The 11,334-nt window shown below is 35.7% G+C and overlaps 1 protein-coding gene across 1 annotated transcript in view; it reads right to left on the bottom strand.

Annotated features, from left to right (window-relative positions):
* Positions 1-11,334, bottom strand: part of MAN2A1 (mannosidase alpha class 2A member 1) — a 296,885-nt gene that overhangs the window by 182,905 nt on the left and 102,646 nt on the right. The window contains exons 6-8 of the mRNA XM_042782502.1: positions 10,307-10,480; positions 6,916-7,102; positions 2,939-3,116 (exon numbers count right to left, since the gene is read on the bottom strand). Coding sequence (XP_042638436.1) covers positions 2,939-3,116; positions 6,916-7,102; positions 10,307-10,480 — 539 coding nt within the window. The remainder of the gene's footprint in view (positions 1-2,938; positions 3,117-6,915; positions 7,103-10,306; positions 10,481-11,334) is intronic.

Here is an 11,334-nt window from a genome sequence, read left to right as displayed (position 1 = left end):
TTTCTTTGCTATTCATAAGGTTTTCCCTGGCCAATTCTTTCAGAAGTGGACGGCCTCTTCCTTCTTCCTAGTCTGTCTCAGTCTATAAACTGGGCTGTTATCTATGCACCAGGTGTGACTAGTGTCCTTATAAAAAAAAGAGAGGACAACAGAGACAGGGAGACAGATGAAGGATGCCATGTCATGCTGCAGTTATAAGTCAAGAAGTATCTGGAGCTATCAGAAGGTAGGAGAGACACATGGAACAGATTTTCCATCAAAGCCTCAGAGGAATCACCATGACCAAATTCCCGGTGCCAGACTCCCAATCTCTAGAACTTTGAGACAATAAGTTCCTGCTCTTATAAGCCACCTAGTTTATGGTAATTTATTACAGCAGCCGTACGAAACTAACAGAGCCAGTAAGTTATAGTTACAGGTCAGATACATAGATATCCTCTCCTCTGATCAAATTTTCACATATAAAGTACATTTTTTAGGAGAATACAGAGATGATTTAACCACTGTTTCTATGCTCAGACATGATAATGTAGCAGAAATTCAAGTAAATAACTTGAACAAATTTGATACTTTATCTATTTGATAAACCTGAATTCTGACTGCACTCAATGCAGTCCATTGTCAGCTTTCTAATTTTTCATACCGTAACATTACTTCCTTTCTACAGTACTTGCACAGATCTACAGTTTTCCAGAAAGCTAGAACCTGTGTAAGACAGAAATCTGTCAGAGAAGGAAAATGCAAGTATTTTCCACTAACAGAGAACGATAGAAAAGTGGTAAGACTGCACCCTGTCAAAGGTGGAAAATGGATGAGACCTGGAAAATAAAGCAGTCCCACTGAGTTCTAGCTCTTGCAAATATTATGGGATATGAGTGTAATAAAACAACACTGGATAATTGGATAGCTATTTTTCTAACAGTATTTAGGATGCATTAAAAGTAGACTTCAAAGGATGGCAATGAATGACATGAAACAAAATGTGTATGAATTATTGAATGGAAAACCAATTTACTCTGTAAACTTTCACCCAAATGACAATTAAAATTTTTTTTTTTTAATTTATTGACTAATTGCAATACATGTTTCCCCACACCATCTAAAAGCAGGTCATTTGTATAGAAACTTTTATAGGCCAAAATGGCATAAAGTGAACAAGTATCATTAATATATATAGAAAAAAAGCTTTTAGCATTCCCAGACCTAAAGAATAATATACTAGATGATAACAAAAAACACATAAATTTAAAATAACACAACATATGTTGTTCACAGACACAATTCAAAGGTATGGAGGCTTGATGCTGAGTAAAATTCCAGGGGAAGGACCTTGATGATGTCACTCTCGTTGTTCAGGGTGCATGGTATCTCTTTCATATCCTTCCATTACAGAATTAATTTTTGTTTGTAAGATTTTACTGTGTTTTTTCACTAATGTAATACATGCTCAATATTGAGTGTTTTAAAATTTTTGTTAAGTATGATGGATTTTGATAAATATTATGTTGGACACATATGTTCGAAAGGACTCTAGTGATAGAATAGGTGGGCTATGGCAAGGAAAAAAATATTCACTTAAATATTATCTAATCCCCAACACCATGCTTTCCCAATAACACCCAGGAAACTGTAAATGTACTTACAAGCCTTATCTCACTGTATAGAGGCACAAAGAGACAAAAGTTTTACACAATCACTCCTCCAGGAAAGACTAACTCATACAACAACCTCTCAACACAGCAATGTCACCAATGAACTTCCTTCTGCTTTATGCAGTTATGCAAGTCCTGTCCTGACACCACATGCTGTATGTGGGAAAAAACCTTCCAAGAAACCTCACAGTCAGAAAATGCAAGCGGCACTTATATGCACCATGGATTGCAAAAGAATTAACAGCTCCCTGCAAAACAAACACTCGTTTTACCTTTCACTTTTTTCATAAAAGTGAAAAACCTCTTTGGCTTTCTTTCTGTTAGTAGAAACAGGTACTAATGTAGATCTTTCATAAACGCAAAGTGGCGTAAAGTGAACTTTTGAAAAGTGGCAGATACCAGGATATGACTCTTGTTCAAATCTTGACTTAAACAAACTATGTTCTAAAAAGAAGTTTTAATGACATCAGAAAAGCTTGAATCTATCTGGTTATATAATATTATAGAATTAGTTAATTTTTATATGCTATAATGATATTATGATTTTATTTATAAACTGAATTCCTACCATTTACAGATAATATCAAATTAGTTACAGATGAAATTAAACGATGACTGAAATTTACTCCAAAATGACCCTGGTGGTAGGAGGGAGATGGCAGAGGGCAGTCCTAAAATAAGAGTGGCCTTGAGTTAATGATTATGGTAGCTAAGCCATAGATATTGGGCTGAGGTGAGGGATTGTGTTATTTTTAATATGTGGGAGCATATTTTAAATTTTTCACAAGAAACGTTTAAAAAAAAAAGTGAGAACCACAGACAAATGATTAATTTTAGAAGTCTTCCTCACCTATGAAAAATGCTAGCAATACTCCAGACACAAGAAAATTATTTGCAAAATTCATGACATGTTCATCTACATCTGCCAGTCACACCACTAAATCATGAGGATGCAAATGTCAGAGAGAAACAATAAACTTTCTCTGTGGGTAGAAATACAGGCCATCACTGAAAAATGAAAACCACAACTCAGTAGGTGCATATTCTCAATCAAAGAAAAGCGATACCTCTTAAATCCTCAAGGAATGGTAGGAAAGGTACTTTTGAAATGGAATTGTAACACAAGGCAACATTCCTCTTAATGAATTATACTGGTATATAAGAACCACATATTCTAGGAAACAATGGGGTGCAAGCCAACGAGACTAAGGATATTGTGTTTAACCTCATTTAATAATGAAGGCTCAACTCAATTACAGTATGATAAATACATATTTCCTTATTACCTTAACATTAAACTTTGGCTGAGAATTCATATAGTCAAAAAGTAGCTGATAATTCTTGAACTGCTGATCCCACTCTGTGCGTTCACAATAGCGGAAATCATCTCCTAGCGGGGCCAGGACAACTTTAGTACGGAAAAGCTTTGACTTCTTTCGGTACTGATCTAGAAGCATCTGAGCCCTACAAAACAAAAAAGGAAAATATGAATACCATTACGAAAAAGAAAATGGGGCAGCTGATCAAAAATAAAGTATTGAGTATTTTATCTATATTCTAGATTAATATGATTTACAAGGCAGGTATTTTTTAACTACCATACTAATTTGCATCACCCAGTTAAAATATTCATAAATTCTTATCAAAAGGAGTAACTGGCTTTTGGCACAGTTTTCTAATAAATACCAATAGATTATTCTTAGAGAAATACAGTCATATACCAGCTTTGGCAAATAATTACTAAGAACATCAATGACTCCCCAAAGCCCAGCCACAGAGCTTGGAATCCCAGATTAACAGCCCATGTTTTACAATAATTTAGCCTAAGAAGACAATAAGGATTTCTCACCTTTATGAACGTGAAGTTTGCTTTGCCTTAATTAATCAAAAATGGCCTGATTAACACAGAAGAAAGAAGGTATAATATTTTGAACAAAAGCAAAATGAATAAATATAAATCTGTAACATTTTATAGAACCATATTCTTTCTTCAAAAGAAAGAAGATTAACTCAATATCTGCCACCAATAATCTGAGTATGTGTCACAGCAACCTTCTCAATACTGATCACCAAATAAACCTGAGGAGCTGAGTTAGCTATTTTGGTTTCTTCCTCCCTGGGCTCTAACCCTTGACGCAAAGGTCAGCTAAACATGATGTGCTGATGTGATGGAACACTTTTTGTATTTCATATTCTAGTATGCTGCAGAGTGGCCTTTGGAAAATGCTGAATTGGAGCACCATTTAAGGAAGTTGGGAATACAAATAGACTAAGAGGAAAAGTGTATGAAAAAGAAATTAGACAAACAGATGAATCCTGAGTAGTTCTCAATATTTATGATGCCAAAGCTTAAGAAATCAGTGATAAATGACAAATAGGCTTTTTACCCAGTATTCCAATTTTCACTTCAAGTATTATTCAGAAGTAAATTCAAACCCACTATATAAACACTTGTGAAGGTAATTCAAAGAATATCAATGCTGGAAAAAGGCATTTTATAGAAATTATAGAAAAACATTGAACTAAAATAAGACTGTTATATGATCTTTTTAAAGTGATAGTCTCTGAAATTCCTTTGCAAGTTTAAACTACTAGCAATAACTTTAGTATTTGGTGAGTAAAATATAACCACAGTGTGCTGATATAACTAACATATAGTGCTAGCTTTCTGAGATTAACATTCGGTACACTATTTTTTATAAGAAATTTACCTATAGTCCACAATTATCAAAAACAATGTTAAAGTATTACTTGTAACAGAAAATATACATATGAAATTAACCACACAGAATAAATAAAATCAAAGAAACCAGGGGAAAAAATATCTAATATACAAAGCACAGAATTAAGATACACTATGACTTTAAATTCATCTGGATACTCTAACCAGCCAGTCTAAAAAGGAATATGTGGTCATTTAAATGCATCCCAAAGTTTTCTGCTAGATGTAGTACATCTCACACGTGTACATGAAAGCACAAATAAAGGAAAGAAATCAGAAACATTAATGGCATCTATCCTAATTTTACATCTGGCATCTATCCTAACCCTCCAGCTCCTGCCCAGAAAATGTTAACACAGGGAAAGCCAAGTGAACAACATACACAGCCTGGCATGTAGCAGACATGCATGAAATATATGGTGAACTAATGATGAATGAACTGAGAGACATCACATTTAAAGATAGGTAGCAGCGATTTGCTCTTCACTTATTCTACCAGACAGAAATGTCAATTTCACTAGAAACAAGAAAATAAATTCTTTTCCTGAAACATCAAATCAGCTGAATTTCAATGAAAAGAGTCATCTGAAAATATGTGGTTTTAGACCAAAAAATATACATGATGAACAATCATTTATTTATTTGCAAAGCCAAAGAACTTGCTAAACTGGACTTATCAAAATATGTCATCTATATGTGATAGTTAAATCTCATTTTCTTTAGGTTATTTAAAAATGGAAAATGCTATCACTCTAGAATGTAAGTGTTTGATCTCCATTCATAACCATGTCAAAGAAGAAAAAGAAAAAAAGGGAAGGTGTTATAATCTATCTAAGTATTATAAAGACTCATCGATCCATTGCTTTCAGGTGTCTAGAAACCACTTACAGTCTTTGGAAATGACTGAGTGCAAGGTATGTTCCTAGAAAGCAGTCTTATGACAGGTTAGATGATATGGCAAAAAGTTACACAAAATGGATTCTCTCCCCAAAATATGTGGGCACAATCTTTGAAAGGTTAGGTGATATGGGAAAAGGATTGCACAAAGTGTAAATAATGTGCGCCAGCAGCACCTAAAATTGACAAAAAGGGTCTCATAATATCTCTGTATACACCAGGATTTCTATCTGAGTACTTGACTAACCCTTAAAAAGTTCCCCACCGCTGACCACCTGAGCTGAGTAATAAATACCTGAACAACCACCAGCTGATTTTCCAGCTAGACAGGCCAAGAGCTCCCCCACCTTTACTCTAAAACCAAAAAAACCAAACTCACTGCCGTGGAGTCAGATCCGACTCATAGCGATCCCTCCTTGGGTTTCTGTGGCAGTATCACTATGGAAGTAGATTGCTGAACCTTCCTCTGAGGAGTGGCTAGTGGGTTTGAACCACCAGCCTTCTGATTAGCAGTCAAGTGCCTATGCCACCAGAGCTCCCCCCTTTACTCTACAATTCACATAATGTACTTGCTTTTTCTCTCATGCCTAACTAGCAATTCTTGGTAACCCTAGAAAGCAGGCTGTTCCTTACTCCTCACTGGCTCTCACAGCTGTAGGCACCAAGGAAATTATCCTAGGTTGCCCCCTAACCTGGGCAGAGCTTTTCAAAATACCTAGGAAAGTCACATGTTGACAGAAGGGGCTCAGGCTTCCAGCGGGTTACCAGGCTGAAACACTTCTAAGACTGTGACAGTGAGAGGCTCACACTGGAATATTTTCTTTCCAGCCACAAGGACTACTTACCTTCCTCCTCACACAAATTTCTTGAAGAATTTTATTTTTTTTTTAAAGGCTCTATTCTTTTCTAGCAGAGTTGTTTCTATATTATAACATAATTTGGTTTTACTGCATTATACACCACCAATTTTTAAGTGAAGAAATTAAACTTTAAAAGCACCAAACCTAGAAACTCTAGGTAACACACAACATGGTTTAATGAGATGCTTCCATCATTGGCACAATTTTCTTCTAAAAAATGACACATTTCTTTAATTTTTATTTAAATGCCCTTAAATATTCCTAATTGAAGTTTTCTATAAGTCAAAAACATCAGAAAGATGCAAAAATGTGTATTCATCAGAGCTGGGTGGCATTCACTATTACTGAAACTGTTATTAAGGGAACAGATAATTACACTCTTTATGCGTTCCATTTCAATAAATGTGTTTTTGCACTTGAGTTGCTTTTCTTACCAATTTGTACAATAGGAACCAGAAGTTTTATTATCAACAAAAGTATATGAAATCAATCAAACTCAGCAGAAGGCTTTTATAGTGAGGGGAAAGGAGATGGTAATAATAGTGTATTATAGGTTATCCGTTATATATTGATCTACTTTTGTTCACTTTCCATTAAATTATAAAATATAAGAGGTATAGTCAAGGTTCTGGTATTTTTAAGGTGCTTTAGATCTGGTTTGAATGAATACCTTGAATAAGCATAATGTTGGCTACTGCAACCCATTTATTCAACTCTTTAGCAACCAGCAGCTGAGCAGCTACTTTGGCCAAGATATTGTTTTAGGAAATGCATATATCTATACCTGTTCTGGACATTTCCAAGATATATTGTTTCTGGGGGGATTCCCCAGGGACAACCAACTCTGCCTCCAGGAAGCCGTTTAAAATCAAATTGACAGCATATTTTAGGATCAGGTCCACAAGTGTGAGGGATGTCATAGCTGTAGAAGGGCATCATATGGCAAAAAATATCTGTGACAGACCCCACATCTGAAATAAAGAGTCAACAGACAAGCATTATATACTTACATATAAAGCTATATCTCAAATTAACAGCTTCAGGTGCCCTGGAGATTAAACGATCAGCTACTGAACTAAAAGCTGGTTATTCCAACCTACCCAGCCAATTCATGGCATAAAGACCTGGTGATCTGCCTCTGTAAACATGGCCTAGAAATAATATGAGGCAGTTCTACTCTGAGTCACTACAGAGTCACTGTGAGTTAGACTGACTGGAGGGCACCTAACAGCAGAAGCACACACCAGTAGCATTAAATGGCCTCTACTCTGAACTAAGGTATTTTGCACATCTCAGTCTCTATCGATCTCTACGATCTAAACATAGCAGAGACAGAAAAACCCCTACATGAACCAGCATCTGCTGACCTAGAAAGGATACAAACTGAGCAGAAGCAAAAGTTACAACAGGCTCATGCAAAACCATGACCATGTCCATCCCTGGTTGCCAGCACCTGCTAATCTGTTCCCCTTTAGGTAGCAGATCACACTGAGAATGAGAATTGCATTACTGGCAGAGGCTTGGGGAGAAGAAAAGAGGGAAGCACAAAGGAGAGCAGGAAGAACAAAGTGGCTCATGAATATAGTAGAGAAACCCCTTCTCCTTTTGCAGTAAGAAGAAAATACAGCATAGGAGAGTTAATGACGCCTCTCCTCGTGTTCACCAATAAAGAGCCTATGGGGCTTTTCACCAAGAAAGGAACAGAGGAAAATAAAAGGAAATTTGCAAAACTAAAAACAAAGCAAAAAAAAAGAAGATATGGAAAATAATCATTGAGTCCTGCTGTAGAATAGTTTTTAATTAAAATCCAGATGCTGGCATGTGTTGACATCATGCCCCAAAGAGGTCAGAAGCCAACCATCAAGTGAGCTGGCAAACTAACAACAACTAATTAACAATGGTTATTTTTGTGAGTTGGATCCTGGGCTTTAACTATCTCCCTCCCATTTCATTTATGTTTGGATTTTCATTTTTCAGCAATGAGTATGTATTGCTTTCATAATTGAGGCAGATAGATAAAGGAAAAAAATCATTAAGAACCAGAACACATACATAGAAGCCTAACTTAATCCTGTAACAATATTTTAAAGCAGCATGTTCATATCAATCAGGAAGTTCTAAAACAGTCTAGTTTTACCTTATAATCCAGTTACTAAAAATAATTACCAATTCTTTTCCAAATTCTAAAACTATTATAATCTGTGTACTTCCGTACCTATCAGTTGTTTCACCCACTAAGTCAGGTAACTTAGTGTCACAACCAAGTGTGACACCATGAATACTGGTCACGAAGGCTTGCTATCTACATAGAGGCTGCCACAAGTCCCAGAGCTAAAAACAACTTTCCTCCTCCTTTCTCTGCATCAAAGACATACTCAATACTCCACTACTTTCTCCTCTCACCACACTATTTAGCAGTTCATTTACACATTTCATTTTATTTCCTGGATTTGTTTATGTGTGATTTTTCTCAAATTAGACTATAGTTTCCTTAGAGGCAAGGCTGTTTTCTGTATTTCTTCCTAGCACAGTATATAAGTACATAATAACCTAAAAAACAAACCCACTGCCATAGTGACCCTAAAGGACATTGTAGAATTGCCCATAGGGTTTATAAGGCTGTAAATCTTTATGGAAGCAGACTGCCTCATCTTTCTCCCATGGAGCAGCAGATGGGTTCAAACGAACAACCTTTTGGTTAGCAGTCAAATGCTTTAACCATTGCACCATGAAAGGACCTTTAAGTACATAATAGAGCTCAATAATTTCTTGCTCATGAACTGATACTTATGGGCAATTTGAATGTAGGCATTAATTTAAGGAGGGCTTCTTCAAATTAACAATCCTTTCTCTACTTTTAAATTAATATGCTCCTCTAACAAAGACTAAACCCCCAACAGGTTCTTGTTTTCCCTACAGGTTTAAATTTTCAGAATAAAAAATGATGTTGCTAATTGCTTTCCTTATTGAAAAAACAGCAGTACATAAGAAAGTTATTCTCCGGAATTACAAATGACTTTTCTGAAACGTTAAGAAGTTCTAAATAACAGAAGAAAGCCAGTATGATGTAGATCCAAACTGTTTCAGTAACAAATTCCTTATATCAGATGATATCTTATTGAGAACTTGGGAAGGCAGTGCATGCCAGGGTTTAGGACCCTGGATGTTGGAACTGCACAGAATTGGATTCAAATCTCTGCTCAGTACTTACTGATTGTGTTACTTTTGGCAAACAGCTTCACTTATCTACACTTCCATTTCTTTATTTTTGTAAAGGGATGACAATAGAGCCTAATTTAAAGGATTATTGGAAGATTAAATGAGAGTAGGCATGAAGCATATAATACAATGCATAACTCAAAGTAAGGACTTAATAAATATTCTTAAACAAATGAGGGTTGGGAAAGGCAAAGTTTAATCATAATGTTTAATCTTCTCTCCTCTCCTCATGGAAGAGCTGCAGGGGTATGTACTTGGAACACCTGGGTGCTCATAGAGCACAGTGTGGAAATAAGTGATATAGTAACATGAAGGCTGATCTAGGAGAACATAATTATGATTTTCAAAGGCAATTCCTATAAGATGCAGAGATGAGACAGAAGGAAGGAACTCTGACAGAATATGAGATAATGACTGGATATCAGTCATGTTCAACTGCATGCTCAATTTCGTGATAAAGCATGTGCTTTATAAAATAGAAGCAAATGAAAACATTATCTGTAAAATATAAATGCCCTACGTTTACTTACTTACTTCAGACATAAAGAAGAATCTTCTATAGTCTATAGATAAATATGATCATCATTGCTTAGAAGAATCTTGACATATGTAAATACTGGAAAAATAATTATAAGTGTATATCTGGTATTACAATGGCTAAGTGCTTGGGTGCTAACCAAAAGGCTAGCGGTTCAAACTCACCCAGTGAGGGCAAGACCATGTGATATGCTTCCACAAACACTGCATCCTAGAAAATAGTATGGGGCAATCTACCATGTCACATGGGGCCACTATGAGTTGGAATCAACTTGACACCACCTAACAACAATATTTCAGGCAACTTGATTTTTAAGACTGACACTGTAAATAAAACCCATAATGTCACGAGTTCATAAGCTTTGTAAAATAACATCTATGTCAAGTGAGAAGTTCAACTTCAACCAAACCCTGCATACCCCAATTCTGTCTCCAAAAAAATTCCAGGTTCTTATGCAATGCAAAATGCTTTTTAATTGCATAGTGAACTCTTTGGATAAGCATGTGAGAAAATCCAGCACGTTTTAGAAGATAAGCCATTGTTGATGAATGTCCAAAAGGGTCAATAGCCCAACCAGACCGAGGTTTCACTCCTGTTGGTTTAAAAACAAACAAAAGTTATTATTATTTTCTTTAATTGACAAATGAAATAAAAAGTGTCACAACACATTCGGACCCATTAGAGTTCCACGTTCTTCTACATTGTAAAATAGACACTACTCAGCATTATCCTTTATTAAGCACTTCCAGGATTCTCTGAAGGGGGGATTCTACTATTGCCATGTTCACCAAGGCTGAAGTAGGGGAATGTTCACTAGAAACTAATTACACATTTTTTCTGTCATGCTAAGCACATCATATTACACCACAGTAACTGCTGCTAGCCATTTTGAGTTGAAATAACAGTTCTGTTATTTTATACCAATTATAATGCTGTTCCTTTCATTGGTGTTGGAGAAATAAATTACCAAAGACTACACAGTTTTGTGGTCTATGAAACTGGAAAATCCAGCAACCAGCTACTATTTAATAAGAGTAACTTAACTCTTCACAATTTGTACACTCATTAAGATTTTTTTGCAAAAATAGGAATTATGCAAAAATGGAGGATCAGATCAGCAAATGGACTAGATCATTACATAACTGCTAAATTATGTCAAAACACACCTGCCACATTACATCATTACATAACTGTCAAACCACTGAGAATCATGGCCAAGTTGACACATAATTTTAAGCATCATAGTCAGTGCTACTATCACCTCAGCACATTGTTCGTTACTGCCTGATGTATGCTGTTAATGTGTGAAAGAGTAGGACAGAAGATATTTTACTGTTGTTAAAAATGTGAAATGTCAGATAATAAGATAGTTGATTAAGTGAGGAGTAGGTGTACTCTCCAGTCCCAGGATTAAAGATTTTTTTCAGGCTATCTTTCATAGTTTTA

Source organism: Orycteropus afer, unplaced genomic scaffold (genome assembly GCF_000298275.1).
Source record: "Orycteropus afer afer isolate SDZICR_OR568_19922 unplaced genomic scaffold, OryAfe1.0 scaffold00350, whole genome shotgun sequence".
Taxonomy (NCBI): Eukaryota; Metazoa; Chordata; class Mammalia; order Tubulidentata; family Orycteropodidae; genus Orycteropus; species Orycteropus afer.
This window is presented reverse-complemented; position numbering and strand designations above follow the sequence as displayed.